The 23,633-nt window shown below is 34.2% G+C and overlaps 1 protein-coding gene and 1 long non-coding RNA gene across 2 annotated transcripts in view; one reads left to right on the forward strand and one right to left on the reverse strand.

Annotated features, from left to right (window-relative positions):
- Positions 1–3,775: 3,775 nt before the first annotated feature.
- LOC126750270 (proton-coupled amino acid transporter-like protein CG1139) overlaps positions 3,776–23,633 on the reverse strand; it is a 55,410-nt gene continuing 35,552 nt past the window's right edge. Inside the window, exons 5-9 of the mRNA XM_050459842.1 lie at positions 10,324–10,533; positions 9,969–10,241; positions 4,957–5,135; positions 4,691–4,866; positions 3,776–4,528 (exon numbers count right to left, since the gene is read on the reverse strand). Coding sequence (XP_050315799.1) covers positions 4,281–4,528; positions 4,691–4,866; positions 4,957–5,135; positions 9,969–10,241; positions 10,324–10,533 — 1,086 coding nt within the window. The 3' untranslated portion in view covers positions 3,776–4,280. The remainder of the gene's footprint in view (positions 4,529–4,690; positions 4,867–4,956; positions 5,136–9,968; positions 10,242–10,323; positions 10,534–23,633) is intronic.
- On the forward strand, positions 20,934–22,247 carry LOC126750342 (uncharacterized). Its single transcript, XR_007665689.1, has 3 exons — positions 20,934–21,049; positions 21,108–21,356; positions 22,112–22,247. It is a non-coding gene; the product is annotated as an uncharacterized LOC126750342 (long non-coding RNA).

The raw sequence follows: 23,633 nt of genomic DNA on the forward strand, positions 1-23,633 counted from the left end.
CAAACTTAAAATTGAAATAATTAGTTTATTTAGTGGTTACTTTTTTATACTTAGTTTATTATTGAACTTTTCATAAGTTACCTATTTAGTATATAATTATCATAATAATAATAATAATAATAACTTAAATTATTAGGTGTGTTAGTTATCATTACGAAATAAAAACTCAGCAACTTCATTTCTGCGCTGTGTACCTTGATTTCGAATTTGTGCTTGATTACTCTCTGGCATTAGTTCATTGGGATGGTGAACTTTCATCTCAATTCGATCAAAATCATGGTATGGATCTTGTAGATATTTAGCTATATTGTGAAGTACAAATGCACTCACAATATGTTCCGGAATGTTTTCAGTTTTTAGGCGAAAAGTATACTGGAGCATTGGAAAACGCCGTTTTAACTGACCAAAGCAGCACTCTATGACACATCGTTCCTTTGCATGGATTAAATTATAATTTTCTTGCATTGGTGTAGTTGGATTTTTATATGGTGTCAACAACCATCGGGCAACACCATATCCTTCATCACCTAATAAAGCTGCTTCGTGCACATTAATATACATAATTCCATGCACTATGGAGTTTCGTCAAATTCGACTGTCGTGTACGAAGCCTGGCCAAGATGCATCCACACTTGTAAACATTTCTCGGGCATTACAAGTAGCTTGAACATTTATTAAGCATACCCCTTTTCTGTTCACGTATTCATCACCGTGAATAGATGGTTTTGTTATTTTTACATGGGTACAGTCAATAACACCTATAACCCTGGGCATTCGCTCACCACGTGCTCCCTCATTAATAGCAACTCTAAGCAATTCGTTGGTGTTGGGGAACTTTATCCAATTGTTTCTTTTTGAATAAATTGCTTTAGATACCGTGGCTAAGGTTCTGGAAACAGTGCTTTGATTGACGTCTAGATCAACACCAACAAGGAGTTGCTGAAATCCAGGATCTCCTGTAAGAAAAGTTATTTACATTTTTCAAATTACAAATTTAATTTACTAGAAACACCTAAACTTCTCAAAAAAACCTCCATTTTCCGAGTCGGTGACAGGGCTCCACCCCTTGTTTCCACCGGTTCATTATCATCTTGGAGAAAATAATGTCGAAGCCACTCTACATTTTCTCTGTTAAATCTAAAATACCAAAGCGTGATTAGATGATTGGGATAGAAAAATCTATTAAATTTATGGTAATTACCTAAATAATTTTCGATATAAATCGTCATTATTGTATTCTCTTCTTTGTTTGTATACTTTTTGACGATGCACATCCATAAAAACTGCCATTTTTTACTAAAACACTTTGATTGCTGTGGCCGAAGTTTGTCAAACACCAACTTCATTTAAACTGTAGTAAATTCTACTATAACTAGTAGATACTTCCAAAGCATAGCACCTTCTTCTATGTATCGCGTACATAGTAGTATATACTACAGAGAGTAGTAAATGCTTCATTAGTGTAGTATAACCTTTAGAAATGTGGTATACATTTCTAAAGTTTGACATACTTGAAGCATTAGCATATACTACTTTTTATGCATTCCACCCAATGTTAGCGCAAGAAACCTATGCGACGATGACGATATGGATATGGGAATTATGGAAACTGAGCAAAATGAAGGTGAAGAGTGTCTTAAATGCGGAGATGTTGGAAAATCGGAAGTTTGGTATCGCTGTATTGGTTGTGGAGGCTGAATTCACAAACCACTGAAACAGCAAATAACTATATTTGCGACTTTTGTTCAAACTAAACTATTTTTTGGTCATTTTTATTTCTGTTTGGTATTACCCCATAGGTGTACGGTATTACCGCCAATGTTCAGGTAATGCCGAATTTGCAATATATTTTTGATAAGATATTTTAACTTTTTTTTTAACCTTTAATGCCTTCGTTCCTATAGCATTCTTTCTAATATGTTTCTTGGCCATTCACATCAAATAACATGCCTCTAACATGAATACTTTTGAATTAACATTTTTTTTTCCGTTAAGTGTTCGCAGTTACCTCTCGCTCCCCTATTGTTTTCGATTGTTTAGGTATGAAGTTAGCAGGTAAGCTTTTGTAGATGAACATCGTGGTTGACCTGTTCAAAGACTTTAGCAAAATCTGTATATATTACGTTAACCTGAATGTTATACTATTCAAGGCAGAATTAACATACTGCGTAAAGAAAATTTGTAACCCTCGATCGTTTTTTTGTCAAACTATGCTTCTCCTCTGCAATACCCGCCCTAACTTGATTATAAATATTGTTGTGAAGTATTGATTCCAATATTTTACTGGAAGTACAAATCAATGCCACAGGTTGGTATTTTTTGTATTATTATGTTTTGTGCTTTTTAGTATTGGACATATTTTTTATATTTTCCAAGGTGGTTAGGTTTGAGTATTTCATATTACCTTAAAAATTATTTCCAGAGACCTCACTAGAAACTTCTTATATGCTTTAAATACATACGATGGAATCTTATCAGGTCTGCATGATATTTTAGGTTTTAATTTGGAAATTGCTTCTAAAATCTCACTTTGACTAATCCCATTTAAATTTAAGACTGTGTTTGAAAATCAATTTATTTTTAGGAATGCTATATTGAGCCGGCTGGTTAGAATATATACTTTAAAAATATCGTGCAAATGCTTCGATTATGTTAGAATTACCATTAATTTCTTCGTCCTCCAAGGTAATACAGTTCGATGATTTATGTGAGTTCTTTAAAATATTAATTACATATTTTATATTAATTAAGTTTTTTACATAGTGCAAATTTAATTTCTGCTTTTATTTTTGATCTAAGAAGCGAAAATTGTTGTATCGAAATCATTGTAAATTTTTTAAATTCTTTCATGATAATGTTTTTTAACGTCGAAAATCTCGAATGATACTGGTGCTTTACAAATGGAATATATTCGCAAATAATACCCAAAGATATTTCATAAAAATTATTAACAAACTCATTGGCATTTTAATAACAGCTAGGTCTTCCCAACTTGTGTTTTTTAGTAAATCATACAATTTAATACAATTTACTTTTTGAAAATTAAACGCTACTAAAATTTGTACTACTGTCTTTATCAAATTCAGTGTAAATTTCGCCTATAACTCGAAGAACTGGGTAGTAAGTTACCCCACTTAAAAGAGATCCATCGATATTTAACTTATGACTACATAACACCAAATCCAAAAATCCATTTCTACCATTTACGACTTTGTTAAAAAAACTTATACATTCTATATATTTCAATTCGGTATTTGTCAGTAGATTATCTATGTTACGCACCCTATTAATATTAAAGTCTCCTAGTAGCAGAAACACAAAACTCTTTAGTAAACCTGGCTCTAGATTATTCAAATATAATTCGTAAACCTCACACATTTAAATTGCTGGAATTTAGAGGCCATACAAAACTATATATAGAATTTAATCCCATATCAATTTTTCTATTAAATTTTGGCCCATGCCTTAGAATTTGGGACCAAATTCAATTTCTTTTCTCTAAGTTGTAATTCTTTTACCGTGGCTCTTTTCCTGTTATTCATGTATTTTAGGGATGAAATCGTTTGCATGTCTCCCAGAGATCTAAAATATTTTTTTATATTTTAGGTTTTTAGTATATATAGTTTGTAATATTAAAAAAAAAATTAAATCAAAATTATTTAAATATTATCGAGAATATACTGCTATATAATTGTGTTTCTTCTGTTGGTCTACACTTTTTTGTTTCTTTGAAAATTGAAAAAAGACAATAAAACTCTTTATTTTCCTAACCACAAAAATGATTTTTATTAAATATAAAAAAAGGCAATAAAAAGCTTGTTACAGGAAAAAGAAATCAAGATATCACAATCCCTTCCTAGTCCCTAACTTAAACGACTTAAAATCTTACAAGAAAAAAATTACAAAATAATAAATTACGGTTTAAAACATTAATGCACTTATCCGATAATTAGTTCAACGCTAAAAACGAATTAATCACACAATAAACTATCACAATACGTTAAACAATAACACTAATAATAATTACATCTTAAATTACAATATGTCGACATTATTTTGTGAAAAACACCCCTCAAATGACTTTTCTTAAGGACGTAGATTGGTGGCATTTTTAATTACATAACAAAGTAAAACTCCTTGGCATATTCCACAAACCGGGGGAGCACTTTTCTTCCAACTTTCTCCTTCCAAGGCCCGTCAGCCTCATAAAAAAAGTCCTAAAACGGACCGAAATTACGTGAGGCCGACCCAATAATACCCCAATTTTTTCCTGTGGTCGTCTAACTATTATGGCTAAAGGCTTTCACTATGGCTGAAATACTTTCGTATGTACCAGTGACCATTCCGACGACCCCTATAAGGATAATCAAGCCATTTTTAGTTATGGAATAAGTGGTCATTCCTCCGAATGTCATGGAGCTTACGATATCCAAGACTGGGGGGAAGATTAGGGCTAGAGCTGCACTGCTTACTGCTCCTACCAGGGAGATGAACAGGCTGAGTAATGGAATGGCTTCTGCAAGGATAACTGGAAAGACATAATTAAGTAAGATTAATATTGTGATGAATTTACAATTAGTTATAACGGGCTAAGTAGGAAACGTTTTTGAGGTTCAAGAATCCCTCTTATAAGCGTTTGGAACGTTCATAGAACCTTGATGAAATAATCTGGTGCTATCAAAGTACTTACATGTGACGAGCACAAGAAAAGTTCTAAAGCTGAGCTCTGCAATAACTGGATATTTAAGGTCACATGGAAAAAGTTTTGCTGCCGCCGGCCACATTATGTCCACTGCAATGTAGAACTGCAGAGAGTAAGTTAGCAGGACACCGCATGGGATAAGTATTTTCACTGACTGGGCCAATCTGGAAAAAAATTATAAAATTTAAAAACGTTCTTAAACATTCCGAAATTATCATATCGAATGGGAATATTCTTTTTGTACTTAGACTTACAGCTCTTCTTTTGGTAAGTTCAGAGTTACGCTTCCTTGAACGTCGTCTCCGTATTTCCAATATCCAAGAACGCCGATGATGAGGTAAAGGCACGTCACCATGAACATTCCCACGTTTAATACTCCGAAAGATGTTGTGAACTTTTTAGGTTTTTTCATTTCGTTCTGGAGCGGTAGAACCTGTAGAGAAAGATTTCACATTTAAATCAAGTTCTGCGCGTGTTATTTGTCCGATGCACGTTCTGTCGTTTCGTTGTAAAGGATGATGCTTATACTCTTTATACAGGATGATCTTAGAATATTGAAAGACTAGAATTAGTAAACACCAAGTTTGTTTAACATGTGCTCAGGGGCAACGGGGGTGTTCTGTTTACAAACATATTCACCGTATTCACCGATTCTCGGTTGTCAAGTTTACACACATTTTCAAAAGAGGAAATTTCCAGTTATATATTAACACATATAATAATGTTAATTTAACTTATTGATAAACAGAAATAGATTTATCCTGTTCTAAGTGTAAAAATAACATATTCAAGGCAAAAAGTAAATTATTGGCGTCCTTATTCCTAAAACCGCTTCTAAAAAATTTAGAATGGCATCACCGCAAGCAATAACTAATATCATTTTGCGAAATGTCATCTTGTCAAACGGCTTTGTGCTTATATTCGGCATTTGTGCAGTTCTGTGTTTTTTTGCGAAGTTTTGTGTTTTTGGTTAAAAAAGAAAAAATTTCTCATTTGAGTGTTTTTGTGAACTATTACAATGATAAATACTTGTTCCGTTTATTGTGCCGTACCGCATCATATGAAAAAGGCGATTAAAGCCGATCTTTTGATAAGTAAATACCGATATTTTCTTAAAGTCCAGTTCAGAGATCTATTAGAATCTTCGATGTGTCGCAAATGCCGCACTAAATGGTCCGTGCGCCTATGTCGTATTTATTGTCTCATGATGTACATGTTTAAATGGCAAAATTTTATATAATTTATTTATGAAATCATTTTAAATATACGTAAAACCCCACTTAGGACAAGGCCATATGACGATTGCTCTTAGGATGTGTAAGAACATACCAATTCTGACATCCAGATGCACTACAGAAAGTGGCAAACTAAGGTTAAAGAAGGGTTTTCAAGTCGAAATCCCGACAAGGGAAGAATGGTCGGCGAACCAAGTTAAAGAGCCAAGTGGTTTTCAGGCCTGGTACACGGATCGATCATGGATGAAAAGCACCAATTTAGCCGGAGCCGGAGTGTACAGGATGGAAACGAACACAGGGGAATGCTTCCCGCTAGGGAAACACACCACAGTTTTCCAAGCGGAGGTGTTTGCTATTCTATAGCGAATAAATGAGAGGCATTGGAAGGTGACGGGGGGATTTGCATCTACTCCGATAGTCAAGCTGCCCTCCGATAGTCAAGCTCAGCGCTAGTCCAGGAATGCAGAGACGCATTGGAAAGGCTTGCAGCACACAAGGAAGTGAGACTGAGGTGGGTCCCAGGACACCAAGGTGTTGAGGTCAATGAGCGGGCCGACGAACTGGCAAGACAAGGTTCCGTTAACCCCTTCGTAGGCCCCAAACCTTGTCTCGGTCTTAGTAAAAAACAAATCTTCCAGGCACTTAATAATTGGGCCTGGGAAAAAACAAGGAAGAATTGGAGAAGGACAGAAGGGTGTTTACATAATTTTTTATTTTTCTTTCGAAAATGTCCATTTTTAGAAAGAAAATAATATCAAAAAATTGACCGCGAACTAAAATTCAAGCATCTTACAAAACATTTTAAACACTTTCAGAACTCAGCCTTCTCTCTTTTTTTTTAGCCAGTCTATTAAACAAAGATCTGCGTTTAAAAAATTCGGATCCTCTTGATTTTTTTGCAACATTCTGCGGCAAAATTGTAGGCGTGGTTCGTAGTCTCGAGGCAGTAGGCTTTGCACTCGTTAAACATGATAAAGGTGATATTAAAATCGCCTAGTGATGTCGGTTACTACCGATTTCGGTATCCCTGTTCTTCTTTCGATTGCTCGTGCCGAAGTAGTCGGATCATTTTCAATTTCTTCTAAAACTTGATCAACATAATCAATACGAGGTCTTCCCTCTCGAACAGGAGCATGAGGCATTCTGCCTTCGGAATGTGAGCGGTGAACATTAATAAATACACGATAGTCAGGATATCGGGCCAAATTCGGATATCTTTCTTGATAAAGATTAGATGCTGCTAGAGCATTTCCTGTGCATTCACCATAAATGAGATGCATGTTTGCATATTTTTGGGCGGTATACGGCAAGTTCATAATAAATGATTAATCAATAAAACAAACAGCTTAAAAAACACAGTCCACAGGAAAATGAACTGAAAAACAAATCCAAAGCAAAAGGTAACAGAAACGTTAGGATACAAGCAAAAAAGTAGTTAGTTCACGGAATACTGTAAACAAACTAAATTCCAAAAATGTTTGTTGTTTATTGCTATGGTGATAAGAATTACCTTTGCTCTTGATTTTTTTAATTTTTAAGTTAAATAAAAACATTCTAAACATAACTTAAAAATTTGTTTAATTTTTTTACAATGATATCATAAGGTGAATTAGGGTTATTTTTTACTATAACACAATAAAAAATACTGTTAAAAAAACATTTAGGTAATTTTAAAAAGTAGATTAAATGAGCAAAGTTTTTAAGGTATTAGCCAGGTTGCCGTACAATTTTTTTGGTCCAGTATGAGCGGTCAAATTCCAAAGTTAAAAAAATAAAAATAAGTAATACTTTATTTTAGATAAGATTTCTTATTTAATTTTTTGGCCGTTTAGTTTAATGTTTGTCTTTGATCAGTAAAATGGATATTCAGTGTTGCATAGCTAAAAAGAGATTCTAAAAAATATCTATTTTTAAGGCGTGACAATCGAAAATCTCATCCAAGAGTAGGATATTGGTGACTTTCACTAAAGTGCCAATATCTCGAAAACCATCGATTTTTTACTAAGGTCATTTTATGTTTTTCTGGGTGCTTATGGGTTGCTCCATCAGCCCCTTTAGTATTATCGTTGACTTTTCGGACACCCTGTATACAATATATACTTTTTCTATAATAGACCAATAGAGCATTGGATCTTACCATGGATACCAAATTTTCCGAAAAATGGTACGTTCCGTTTTCAATGTACAGTTTTGAATCACCCTGTATACATTCTTAGGAGATGCCTCTTAAGGCTTCTAGCCGTGCATCAGGTTTCTTTAGTTTTTAGTACAAACTCTTTTAATATTTAGAATTATTTGTCACCCAATTTGATATTAAAAATGAATTAAAAAAGGAAATTTCTAAGTGTTGCAATTGACACGCGATAATAATTATGACAATGAAAAGGGAATTGCGTGGAAAGTGGTGGTGCGACGCCTCTGGCCATGCACAAACTGTTTTTAGCATACATTTTTAAATAGTACAAAATTTTCCATGTTGTCACCCAATTTTATAGTAAAATTGTTTTAAATATCGGACTTTAAAGCGCGTGATTACTTTCAAATGAGATAAACTAGTTTGGGTCATATCTCCGACAGCATTCCTAAAATTTCTGGCTACGTCACTAAACTGTACATCGAAATATTTAATTATATTAATTTTTTATATTTTTTCATGTTGGGTAAATTTTAAGAAAAAAACTTTTTATATGAACGTATGTACTAAAAGTCCTTTTGAGATACCGAGTGGTAAAGATTGATGAAAAATATATGTTTCTTAAGAAAAATATTGTTAGGATCGACTCGGCCTATCCAACGATTTTGATATGTTTCGTCTAAATAACGACGTGCTAATAAACTAAAATGAGCAGGAACCTCATCGTGCATAAACCACATTACTCTTCTAACATCTAGGGGTTCCGCCTCAAGAAGTCCTGGAAGTATGTCTTGGAGAAAACGAGCGTATATTTCCCCATTCAATCTCTGTGGTAGAAAATGTGGGTTAATAAGGTGGTCACCAATGATTCCAACCAATACATATAAAGAAAATTGTTGTTGGTGATGAGCTTCAACTATGGCATCGGGATTTTCATCTTCCCAAATGTGGTTATTATGGTAGTTAATGATTGCCTCTATGTTAGCTTCGTTTTTTTAGACGAAAAATTAAAAAATTAGACTTCTAACATCTAACGAGTGAAGATTGAAGACGCCTAGGAAAATCTCGTGGCAATAGAGCCTGGACTCGTTGTACGTGATATGGATATAATAACTGATCCTTGAAAATAGTCCATACCGTCATAGGATTGACATATTGTAGCTGCAGACCAATTTTTCTAGTATTAGTGTCAAGTAAATTAAGTACAAGCATGCTTCCTTGGTTGAAAAGTTCCAGTTTCTTGTAGTCTTTGATGAAGGCGTGCAAGTAATGTATGATGAGGTGCCATTCATTGAGGGTACATTTCAGCGTACATTCTAGATGCTTGCAATGAATTTCCGTTAGCAAGACCATAAACAAAATGCATATCAGTATTTCTGTATTTAAATAATATCCAATTTTAATCAAATGAATCAAAATTACACAAAAAAGTTACTACTTTAAAGGAGGCAACTGACAATCAACCAACAATTATCAGCAGACATTTAACAGATTAATAGGTTAATACATTATTTGAAAGGTTAAGTAAAGGCAAAAAAGGTAAAAATCTTAAGTAAACAGTAGTGCCATGTTTTTCATCAAAAATATTTACCTTAAACCTTGCACGAACGTCTGTGATAAAAAATTAAAAAATTAGAGAGCCTCAGAAAATACCTTTTGATGCATAGAAAATATTACTAAAATATCTTACAGGGGTTTCACAGGTATTGTAAAAAACTTATACTTTTCTTCAATCTTTACCACTCAGTATCTCAAAGTTTTTAGGACTTTTAGGACATACGTTCATATAAAGTTTTTATCTATTTATTTACACCCTGTATAAAAAGTATATCCTCCGCTATTCGATATTATTCTTCATTAAGCTATCTGAGAACTTTTTAACATTTCTAAAACTTACCAATCCAATTCCTTCAAAAGCATAGATTGCAGTGCCAAAGAACAGCGGCAACTGTTGATAATTGGCTATATAAACACGGTCTGATATGGGAGGTAAGTCTTGAAACATATAATACAAGACTATAACAATTCCAACAAGCATTAAAACGTTCGCTATAGCGGAAAATGGTGCCAAATACTTTAAGTTTCTTATCAAAGCAGTCAGGAGGATCGGTAATAGAATTATTGCCATGTGCAAATGGACGTCCAGGTCAAAACCGTGGACTTCTAGCACCTAAAAGGAAATTGTAACATGTTATACACGTTTTTAGCGTGAAAAGTGTGACTTCAAAATTAAAATATGGTAATTTACGTACCTGCTGAATGTTGTTCGAAATGAAAACAAAATACACGCAACAAAAGCCCAGCTGTGTGATGCAGAGGAAGATGTTTACCATTCGCTTCATGCTTTTCGCGAGGCCCTGCAGCTTGGGGGGTCCATTTTGAAAACATAATTCCACAGTTTCGGCAAAGTCAGGGTTCACGTCAAGCTTTTTGTATTCGTTAAGATTTCTCGCTGTCTTTAGCTGAAAATGAAAAAGGTAACGTAAAAAACTCAGTGGCGGCTTTTCAGGGACGACAGTTTCAATAAATAATAATCCTCAAGTTTAATAAATGAAATAACTAGTATGTAATTGAGTAAATACAGCCATCATAAATTGAGTTATTGCATTTTTAAATAAAAAGCTAAATATTTTTTACATTTACATTTATGATATAATAATCATTTGTCTATAAATTCCTATAAAAAATCTTCTATTTAAAAATCTGGAATTGTGTAATGGCAAGGTATAAGGCCCCTATCATTTACGCTGTGATCCGAGTTCACGAAGAACTTAATAAATGAACCGGTGTAAGCAGAAAGGGCACAAGTCAATATTTTGACAAATTGCCATTATACCTAAAATGTGTTCTCCTATGGTAGACGCAACGGATTATGCATAAGGCGCACAAATCCGCATCCCTGATGTCTTAGAAATGTCGGGTAATAATGCTAGCGTTATGCATAAAAGACACACGTCAGTGACATGTGCCGTTTATGCGAAATGTTAGTGTTTCAAATAGTGGGGTCAACATGTGTTTGTCGTGCGTTTTACATCATCAGCAAAAATTCGACTTCAGTTAATCTGTTGGTTGCTTCGGGGACAGTTGCACGTGGTTTTAGTTTCATTTGACATGGATGACAATTCTGAATTAGCACCTAATAAAAGACGAAAAGCAGAGCCTTCTAAGTATGCTCGCAACATACAGAAAAAGGCAAGATTGGAAGGAAAGTCATTAGTTAAAAGTCAAAGTTATAAAAACAGTAAAGGAAGAGACGTTTGTGAGAAAAAAATTAATAATAGAGTCCTTTGCAGGTAAGTTCTTTTATAGTATTTTTGGCACATCAGTTAATTTCATTATTTAGTTGTAGAATGAAATGCTCTGAAAAGTTCTCTGATACAGATAGATTGGCGATTTTTCAACGATTTTATACTTTAAGCTCTAAAAACGAACAAGACATTTTTCTACAGGGTCTTGTGAATATGATGGAAGTAAAGCAGCGGCGTCCTTGACCAGGTGACAAAAATAAACCCAAGTACTACTCATTTGAAGGAAGTCCCAAAGTAGAGATTCGCGTTAAAGCATTTTTGAATTTATATGCTATCACGTACAAACGCATCAGGAGTATTAACACCTTATCCTCACAAGGCAAGTCACCGAATGACTTACGCGGAAAAATGACAAGTGCATATACTTTCTCAGAAGAAATTCGGAATTGTGTAAAAGAACACATACAATCATTTCCTACAAAAATCAGCCACTATTTAGGACATGAAAAACATTATTTGAATAGCCAGCTAAATTTGACAAAAATGCATTAGCCTTACCTAGAGAAGTATCCAAACCAAAAGGTAAGCTTTTCATTTTATAGATGCTTTTTCTGTGAAATTTTTTTTCGGTAGACCACAAGTTGATGTTTGTTCGACTTGTGAATTACTAAATAACAAAATAAAAGACCAAAATTTGAACGACACGGCCAAGCGTAATGCCGTCGCAGAATTGATAGTTCACAAACGAAGGGCTAAAAAATGTTATTCAAAAATAACCAAAGATATTGAAGAAAAGGAAATTAAAGACCAAGTTCTGTCATTGGCCTTCGATTTTATGCAAAATGTCCAGTTACCAGTATTGTGGGTGAGGTATTTTACTACCAGCAGCTTACTGTGTCCGTATTTTGTATTCACAATCTTAAGACAAATAAATCCAGGATGTACGTTTACCACGAGGGACAGGTAAAGAAAACAGCTGACGAAATTTGTACGTTTGTTTTCGAATATCTTAATGAATTCAAGGAAAATCAATCGGAGCTTCATCTTTACAGTGATAACTGCTGGGGCCAAGACAAGAATCATATTATGGTCAGGATGCTTTTGGCTCTCACAGATTCTGGTAAATTTAGCATGATTTGGCACTGTTTCCCAGTTAGGGGGCATTCATTTCTCCCGTGTGACAGGGACTTCGCGTTGGTGAAAAAAAATTTACGGAAACATAATAGAATATGCACCATTCACGAGATCTCCACGATTATTATTACCAGTATAAAAAATAATACAAAATTTTCAGTCCAAGAGGTTGCAACAAGTGACGTATTAAATTTCAAAAACTGGTGGGGAAAATTTTATAAAAAAACCTGTGTCTCTGCAGAAACAAAACATTTTCCTCGTAACGAAAAGGTCAACTTTCAAATAAGCACCTTTTCATGTTTTAAATACACATCCCAACAAAAAGGCCCTGCTCAAGCCTATCCTTTTACTGACGGTTTGGTGTCACATACATTTAATTTATCACAACCTGGAATAGCCTGCCCAACTTTGCCAACGAGCCTTGCGCATCCCTTAGGAAAAGTGCCTATTAAGGTCAATAAAATGGAGTATATGAGGAAATGCACTGCTTTTGTTGCAGAAGAACACAAACCATATTTTGATGCTATTCTTCAGTGGCCTACAATCAATGAGTGATCCGAAGATTAGTTTTTCCAAAACATTGTACTATTCTATTGAAATTAGCTGTTTATTTTTGACTTGTACTTAACATAACTAAAGCTGTATTAAAAAAAATAAATATTTTTTAAATTTACTAAATAGCATTATTTCCAAAAAGACAAATCGTGCTAATCAATTATAACAATAAATGTTAATAATTTTACTTAATTTGATGAAAAAACAGTTTTTATCGATTTCCCAAAAATGTGTTTTTTGACATGTGCCCTTTCTGCTTACATCGATTCAAATATACCTGGACTGCTAATGCATATGGCCACGATACCCAAAAATGACCATTGCCTGGTGGCCGCCATTTTTATAGTGGTTGTGTCCTTTTGATGTTGGTCACTCTGAATATTTTCAGTGTTGCCAACAAAAAATATATTAAATAATGGTAATGAAGTTGACGACGCTGACGTTTGACGTGTGAGTATAGCGGATTGCCTAGTTTTTAGCTTTATTTCATACGTGGATAATGTATCTTTATTCTTATTTAAGCGTATTTAGCTCACTGTTTCTTAAAACCGAATTATTGTGAATTGTCTGTCTGTGTTTATGATGATGAGAATAATATAGAGTTGTTTATTTTTACTATATAAACCTGAAAATTGAAAGAAAATAAAAGTGTTTTTAACTGAACTTGTTAAGTAAATGCAAGCAAAAATTGAAATGATGACCTTCATCTTCATGGTATTAGGATTTATAAGATTTAAGATTATCAGAATAATAAAACAAATATTTTAAACTGCATGCATCTGTCCCAAGTTAATTGAAACTTTCTCTTATTTTAGGTGAGGATTACTTTCTTTCATAAATTTTAACGAAATTCTTAAAGTAGGAGCAAGAAAAATCACAGATCTAACGCAACAATCTTAAATTCTTAACTAAATGTACCCGCTACCTTTCAGCGAGATGTCTTCCTGAAATTCCATAGCCAGTCGCATCCAGGAAACTCAGCTACGCTGCGACTCATCGCAGAACGCTTTGTGTGGCATACCATGAACCACCAAGTCAAACAGTGGTCTAGAGAGTGCCTCTAATGCGAACGCGCCAAGGTTGGGCGCCACACCATTACACCTGTGTCGTCACTGGGTATGCCAGACGAACGATTCGCCCATATTCATGTTGACATTGTAGGACCACTTCCGCCTAGCCAAGAATTCCGGTACCTCATTGATCGATTCACAAGGTGGCCTGAAGCCATACCTATCTCCGAGATAACTGCTGAGATTGTGGCAGTAAAAATCCTTGAAGGATGGATATCTCGCTTTGGTGTTCCAGGTACCATAACTACCGACCGAGAAAGACAATTTGGGTGCCAGTTATTCCGCCAGCTCAATACAATGCTGGGGGTACAGCACATCAAGACGACCCCCTATCACCCACAGTCGAATGGGTGTATTGAACGTTTCCATCGGACTCTAAAAGCTGCCCTTATTGCTGCGGACGTTGTGTCCTGGACCGAAGCTTTGCCTCTGGTGATGCTTAGCTTACGCAACACCTTTAAGCCAGACATCTCATGCACAGCCTCTGAGTTGGTGTATGGTACACCAGTTCGCCTCCCCGGCCAGCTGTTGGCCCCTAGTGCCGCCGCTCCTGATCAACACCGATTGGTCCAGCGGCTCCGCGAGATTATGGGAACATTACGACCGGTACCAACCAGCAACCACTCAACTCGCACGTTTATTCGCAACGACAAAGTGAAGCCACCGCTAACAGCTCCATACAGTGGTCCGTACAAAGTACAGGGTGTCCATTTATAAACTGACACAGTTTAACTGCTTATAAGTCGAGAACGAAAAATGACAACAATGTGCGGTTTTCACAGAACTTCATCAATATTTTTAAAGTTTTTTTTTGACAGTGTTGCCAAGTTTCAAAATTTACCTGAAATAGGAGAAAAAAATTGAAGATTTTCAAAGGCCGATTTCTCAAAAATTTTCAATGTAACACCCCGTACTTTTTAATTTCACATTAAAGCCTGTTAAATCCCCTTTCCGAAAATGTATAAATTGTCTTATTTTTTCATTATTTTTTTTTACAGAGCTAATTTTAGTAAATGACACCTTTTTGAAAATTTTCCTAGAATACATATTCGGTGATTGATGAACATTTTCTGGTAATTGCCTATGTATCGCTTTAGCATGATCATAATTTAATAATTTGCGCTATTGCCATGTCTATAAAAAGTATTTATTCTATGGATTAAATTACAATTATTTATAACAATTTTAACAACAAACAATTGAAGAAATTAATTTTAATTTGTAACTAATAAATTAGCTGCTGAATATGACCCCGATTTTGCTCGGAACACAAATGTAAACGGAGAAATAAGTTGCCGAAGGCGTTTTGTAGCATTCGCGGTGTAATTTGGTTAAAAACGTTTACTATGTTGTTGCGCAGTTCATTCAAATTTCTTGGGTTTGGATTGTAGCAACATCTTTTAAATATCCCCATATACAAGAATCTGGAATGGTTAGATCGGGAGAATAAGGTGCCCACTCGATTGGACCTGCTCGCCCTATCCATCTGTTTCTAAAAGTAATATCTAAGGAATCCCTTGCGACCCTGGAGATGTGTGGTGGTGCACCGTCTTGCTGGAAGTAGACCGTGTCTAAAATTCCATCCTGCTGAAGTTGAGGATAAAAAAATATTTCCAACATATCGGTGTAATTGTTTCTATTTACTGTTGCTTCTTGAAAAAAAATGGCCCATAAATTTTAAATTTCGATACTGCACACCAAACGTTCAGCTTAGGAGAATCTTTTTCAAATTTGTTAAACTCTCGAGGATTTTCATTTCCCCAAATTCGGCAGTTATGCTTATTTACTCGACCACTGATGTAAAATGTTGCCTCATCAGACATTATTAAATTGGTATTCGGCTCATTTCTAAAAAGATCTAGTAGTGTTTTGCACATTAAATATCTTTTTTCAAGGGCGCGATTTTTTATTTTTTGGAAAGTTTGAATTTTGTAGAGTTTAAACTTAATTATAAAAAAAAATAATGAATTTAAGACAATTTATACATTTTCGGAAAGGGGATTTAACAGACTTTAATGTAAAATTAAAAAGTACAGGGTGTTACATTTAAAATTTTTGAGAAATCGGCCTTTGAAAATCATAATTTTTTTTCCTCCTATTTCAGGTAAATTTTGAAACTTGACAACACTGTCAAAAAAAACTTTAAAAATATTGATGAAGTTCTGTGAAAACCGCACATTGTTTTTATTTTTCGTTCTCGACTTATAAGCAGTTAAAATGTGTCAGTTTATAAATGGACACCCTGTATTGCAACGACACGATAAGTTCCTAACACTTGATGTCCAGAGTGTCTCCCAACGAGTGTCCATGGATCGCCTAAAACCCGCATATGTTCCAGCAGCTCATCGTCTCTTGGAAGAACATTCATACGCTAACCGAATGCAGCTCAATGCATGTCAACAGAATCGCTCGCAACTAGCGGGTTCCTCACTGGAGGGGATCCCTGTGGCGAATATACATAACAGGTTAATTCGCCCCAAATCTGATTGGCTGCAGAAGTCCGGCAACAACCAGCTGTTATCTGTCTTGTCAGAGGTAGACGGATGACAAGTGACGGTAGACGGCAAGTTCTCCCGCGCATTCCGACCGACGACACGTGTCGAACATTACTCGTGTTCTTTTTAATAATTTAAGATAGTTTTAAGTGCAATTAGGTTATTTAAGGATAATAAATTAAGTTCCTAAACAAGTGTGCCTTATTTGCTGACCGCAATAGCCACATATTTGTAAACATAACCGCTCAAAAACCTTAATTGTTTTGTTACCCTACAATTGGTACAACTGAAATTTGTCAGAGTGGCCAACATCAAAAGGACATAATCACGCAAAATGTCGGCATCCTAGTAGTCATTTACTTTTCGTTGAATTGGCAGTCCAGGTATATTTATTAAGTTCGACGGAAGAACAATTGAAGTAAACGCGCAATATTAAAGGGCAGTCGCCAACATACATGTTAAATTGCGTGCATTTATATGGCAGACACGGCAAATGCTGATTTGCCGGGGGAGTTGTAGATTAATATTTCTTTCTGGCAGTGACATTTAACATTAGGTAATGAAATTTAATTTACGACATCTGTCATTTTTCTTGTGGATTTTTTAATTTCGGTTTAAAACGCGCCAAATTTATCGATTTTGATCCGTAAATTTTCGTATTGATTTGTTTCGATTTGGGTTTTATCAAGACAATTATTTGAATTAAAGAACTATAATTTAATAATTGTGTGTATTTTAGTGGTAGTGGTAGCTTTTTCTGTAATTTTCGAAAGGAAAATATAGATAATAAGGACATATTTGGTGCAAATAGAACATAGAACGGTAAATGACAAATCCGAGGTAAAAAATCAAAACTTACATCAGGGCACGATAAACGACGACCCGGTAAGTTTGAGAAAAAAAAATATAAGTGAAAATTCCGAGAAAAATGACAATAACGGAACTGATGCAGAAAAACAAACTGTTAGTACAGATAGTAAATCCGATATAATATCGGAAAATGTAATTAACAATATAGGCGATATTGTTAATTACATTTTACAACATGGCTTTTCTTCTTTGACTTGAACAGAACCATTACAATGGGTTTTTAACCACAAATGAGACCTTTAAATGTGTGTATATTGTTGTAATACCGTTGTTCTTTATTTTTAATCTCGTTGATTAGCAAAAAAACATTAGATTTTGACAAATGCGAAAAGCTTTTAAAAACATACATGGGCAAATTCGCCAATGAACCATAATCGGAAGGTAGTAAAAATAAAAGCCGCTCTGCTGCTTGTCGGCAAATTAAACACCTGACAACCTTAAAAATCACAGAAAATAAGCTGTGCAGGATCAGGCTTTCTTGGTTCTAGTCATTGCTTGTTTATGGAAAAAACCTTTTGTGGTTCAGCTTTCTGTGATCTTTCCAAAGTGTTTGATTATATATTGCATCCTAAGTTACCTGCTTTTTTCTACGGTCGTTTAAAGTTACTTGAGAGATACCTCCAAATACCAACAAATAGAACCAACAAATAGCAGGTAAGCAACCTCTTTATTAGTCTAAGCTCTCAGAAATTAAATTGGTGATACATGGAGCACCACAGGGTTTCATGTTGGATCCTTTATTATTTTTAATGTATATAAATAATATAACAATAGCTATGCCAAAATGATTTTTGAATATCTATGAAGATGATACCAGTTTCATGGTAATGACCTCGGAGTCACAAAAGAAGGTTGCTTGATTGTATAAACTCTGTGAGTGATTGGTTTAGTGCAAATCGTAATAACCTTAATTTAAATGAAACTAAAGAAATGATTTTTACATTAAGTCACACTGACTCTGTAAGTTATCCTGACAAAATAAAGTTTATAGGAATAAGTTGGACCAAAAAGTAAGTTTTGAAAAACATTTATGTCTTATTTGTAAAAGGGCTGCATCAAGTGGTATTTGTTCTGAGAAGTGTAAGTCAGACTTGAGCAGAGGGTTGTATTGGTAGGCTACCATTCTCTTGTACATTCAGCTTGTGCATATGGTTTACTTCAGAAGGGCCTCCGTTCTGAATTTGGACAAGGCTGTTTGGTTGCGAGTTATTGCTGGAGTTGCCTACAGAGATTATGCAAAAGCTGGATTTCGCCATTTTAAAATACTTACAATATTCTATCACAGTATATCTGTGAATCACTTCTGTGTACTTTTAGAAATGAGAGTCAATATAAGATTGTTGAGGAGCCCTATGATCAGCTCACTAAGAGCTAAACTGATCTTTGTGTGTACTTTCTTAGAATAAGAACTACTTTGAGTACAACGCTCCACTATGTACCCACCTTTACAATTAGATTACCCACAGAAATTTGTAAATTACCGCTAAATAGGCTTAAGGGTGTTGTAAGGAGATTTTTAAATGCCAAGTGTGTCAGAATTTTTAACTTGTGATTCTAATTTAATAAAAAATTATTTAAATTCTAATAATAATATTACTGTTTTTTTTTTCTTAGTTTTATACCGATTTATACCGAATAGCTTGATACCGAAACTGCGTTTGTAATTAACCTTTTTATATGTAATGAGTCTTATTCCAATGCAGGATATAGATCCTTTATGGCCCGATGTAAAACTATGTTTATTTACAGTAATATATTCATGTATCATTTGTCAAGAGGAGTAAGAAACCGCCAAACATGGTACCGTGAAACATTATGCAGGCTTGAATTTTGGATTATCGAGTTCTGCTCCAGGATACATTTGATTCATAACAAGAAAGTAAAAAAGTTGAAATCTTCACGTCAAGAAGAATTGTCAATATTTGGTTTTTTTAAATGTCAATGTTTTTTTTGGAGAACAATTACAATTTTTATCCGTTAAAACTTTAACAGTTCGAAAATTTAAAAAAGAAAATTATAAGCTGGATTTTTTCCGAAAAAAAGGGGCCTATCAAGCTTAAGTCTATCATTCATATAGCATGAGTGTGATCACTTTAAACTATTTTACACCTCTTAAAAATCTTAAGAGAAAAATTTTACCGAAAGTTTTTAATATAAAGGACTATAATAAGACTACTACTAATAGTCTAAGCTTATTATTTATGTAGTCTTGACAAGACGCCTAAACCCTCCAAATATCTTAAAATACCATCAACTTTTTATTACTTTTTAAATGTTTGAGATGCATTAAACTCTTTAGACGCTCAAACCTATTTAAAGTCTCTAAGAGGGGTAAAACTTCATAAAATTCTTTGGAAATGTGGAAATCTTTTACTACGCTGTACTTTAGATACCTTAAATTACAAAATACATTTAAGCTTTAAACGAGTAAAATTGAATCATTTATGTTGTTCCAATTTAAAGAATTTGAACCCGCGAAGCGAAACCTTGTTTTAAACCATTGATTTCTATTGCAATCTTATATAATTACCCATTATTAGTAAAAAATGTTATACTCATTACATCATTATTGGTTATTATCACGGTAATGATTATTATTATCATTTAGTGCGCAAAACAAAATGTATTTTTAAGCAAGAATTAAATACTTTCCGTTTTACTTGAAATTGACCTAAGTCAACAATTTAAATGGCACCCTGTATATTTTATTATATGATTCGATAAGGTGAAATATTCCCTTTTTAATAACATATCCCAAGCACGTTTTTTTTTTAATTACCGGTACAGAAGACGTTTTGTTCATGGAACCTGCTGTATATTTGCCTTTTTACATTATCGGTTTCTCTGGAAAATTCTGGAAATGTTTTATGTTCAAGGAAGGCCATTTAAGATTTTAAGTAAATATTTCTTTCAAAATTTGGTTTTATTGGAAATACGTTCATGTGGCTGCCATAACTAGCCTTACAATAGTCTATTCTTTTTTTTCAACACCCGATACGAAAAAGTGTGCTGCCTCCTCCGGGTTTTGAGTCATATTTTTTTGTATACTAAGATTATGTAATTCCAAGTGTTTTTGTTGTAAGGTCCATTAACCCTGGAATGCTATTGTACGTAATATTTACGTGCGGACAGCACTGTTTAGCGTGTCACTTCAATTTTATTACCTTCTCCCACCTACCTCAGTAGTGCTCTGAGCGGTCTATCAGGAGTATGACACGCCTAAACTAGTTTGATCTGAGTATTTACAGTATTGGTTGAAGCCGAATTTCTAAAAGCCGACTCGTATTTTTTACGTAGCAATAGTATTAACCGTATTTTATTTATGACGTAATTTTGACGTGGTAATAGTGATAAGCAGTATTAGATTACCAAAAAATATCTCAGAAAAGTTTAACAGATAAACAACCTGGAAGAGCTGTTGTACCGGAGTAGTGACTCTGACGATAGCGTAGCCGATCCTAATTTTGTTCCTGATGAGAAGGACATTGAGGAAACGTTTGAAATGACTTAAAAAACACCTTTTGTTAGCCAGGTACTTTTCAAATTTCTAAAAGACGTCAAAACTCTAATATTGTTCAAGCTAGGTTGTCTACCCCAAGTACTTCGGTAAGTTTGTTTTTTGCTTTTTAATATATATACACATATATTGTAATGCCTATTTTAGGATAACCTAGTAACGCCTGATGAAGTTACTCACTCTAGACTGCATAGTTGTTCCACAGGTTAAAAATTTACTAGGCAAAAATGGTTGTATGTGGAAAACTTAACCTAAAAAGAGACGAAAAATACCATCCATAAATATTGTTCATGTGAGACCACATCTAACACAAGAGGCTGAGGAATTGCTACAACACACTTTCAGTGATTTTTCCCTGATACACTTTTAAACAAAGTCTTATTTTACACAAATCAGGTAATTATAAGACAAAATAAAAATTATAAAGTGGCATCAAAAACTGTATCTGAAACAAATCTGGTGGAACTTAAATCGCTTTTGGGTCCATACATACTTGCTGCTGCTTTAAAATACAACCACTTATCAACAAAAGTTTGCTTTGTTCAACTGCATAGACTGCGTAAAAGAAGTTACAAACCAGGCACGTACAATTAGTAGGGTTTAGAGGAAAATGTCCTTTCAGCATGTACATTTCAAATAAACTGTCAAAGTATGGTCTAAAAATTGTAATGCTTTGTGATAAGGCGACCAAATATTTAATCAACATCTCACCATATCTGGGTAAATCAACAAATACATATGGTAAACCATTAGTTGATTTTTTTTGTGGAGCAGCTTACGAAGCCTATTCATGGAACTACACAAAAGTACCATGGATAATTGGTTTACGTCTGTGCCATTAGTAGATCGGTTTGTAGCAAAACCATTTAGTCTTACGATAGTGGGCACCATTAGTTTCATATAAAGCAAAGAAAAATAAAACAGTAAATCTTATTTCCAGAATGCATACTACCATTGGAAAAATTAAACCTGATTCAAAAAAGTTATATATTATAGAAACATAAAACTCAACTAAAGGGTCAGTTGATACCTTTGATTAAATGTGCCAAAATATGTGCGCTAACCGTAAAACTAGACGATGACCTTTGAGTTTTTGTTTTTATAACATGATTAACATGGCATGTATTAACTCGTATGTAATATATTTTCAGAATATTATTTGGCAAGGGGGAAATACCATTATGTAGTCAAACTTATATATGACTGAACTTCATAAGTCACAAGAAATATTTCGGTTGCAAAGTACACCCAACATTAATCGAAGCTTAAAGAGAACAATTGAAAAAGTTTTGGAACAAGAAAAAAATAGAACCTATTGCAGAGGATAACCAAAGAGAAAAAATTGTTCAACTTGTCCTTTAGCTAAGAGACGTATGACAGTTACCTACTATCTCTAATGCAAAAAACCGATTTGTGAAGAGCTTCAAATTAAAATATGTCAGTAATGTTTTTAGTTTTTTCTACCTTTTTTGTCCACGTTTATAAATTTTATATTCAATATATATTTATAAAGACAGTATTTTTTCAAGTCTTTTATTTTCTGCTAATCCTTTTAAGAGTTTAATGTTTCAAGTATTTTAATATATACGTAAATTTTACGTAGTAATGTTATCAAATACGAGTGTTCATAACACCGGGCACTATCTATTATTTTCCAAAGGCTATTGGGTGAACCAAGCGAATGTGATACAGTCAAATCCCTCATAAAAATTAAGAGGGTCTTTACTCAGAGTAGGAAAGCGCTATGGTATGTTGGAACAAGCAAACTCCAACAGATTATTTTTCTGTAAAAATGATTATCTTCGGAATTCGGGAAACCGAAAACGTGCCATGGTCATGACGCTTCAGTTCTTATACCAATTGGATTTTGTTGACCTTCATACCTAGGTCTTCACGTAAAATTCTCAGGGAAGTGCGAGAAATGAAGAATATTGAATTTCTGAGAACGGTGGCGAATTGAGGTGGATGGACGTTTACGCACATTTTAAGCAAAAGCAGCAACGTTTTCGGCTGTGCATACCGGACGAAAGCGGGAATGCGTTGTTTTATTTACTAGTAATCAACATAATCAACAAACTCACTTGAAGGCCAATCACTTCTGTCAAATTGTTTTTCCATTATTAAAAAGTTTTCCTTATTTCCCAATTTTGTTTGAGACTATATCCTCCCATTTCCTTAATATGTACAACGTTTGACTATATTTTTAACATTAACATTCTGACATTTGAGTGGCTGTAGTTGAAATAACAGCTGGTTAAATTCCAAACGCTAGATGGCCCATTCGTTATAATAATAATAATAATAATAATAATAATAATAATAATAATAATAATAATAATAATAATAATAATAATAATAATAATAATAATAATAATAATAATAATAATAATAATAATAATAATAATAATTCATTATTTGGTATTATAGGATGGAGTAAAACGGCCGCAAATTAGAAACTTGCGTTCCTTTTTCTTAAGAAAGGCTGAAACATCACACATTCACCGTGCGGTATGTGAAGCAGACGACTCAACACCACTTAAACTACAGAAGCTCCATACACCATCGCACCGAGCAAGAAAAAATGCAAGCTTGGATGGGAAAACCACTACATGGAAGGCATGTTCACGAGGTTCAACAAGAGTATGTCGACATAGCGGCGTCGAACTACTGGTT

This window comes from Anthonomus grandis, chromosome 1 (assembly GCF_022605725.1).
Source record: "Anthonomus grandis grandis chromosome 1, icAntGran1.3, whole genome shotgun sequence".
In the NCBI taxonomy this organism is placed as follows: Eukaryota; Metazoa; Arthropoda; class Insecta; order Coleoptera; family Curculionidae; genus Anthonomus; species Anthonomus grandis.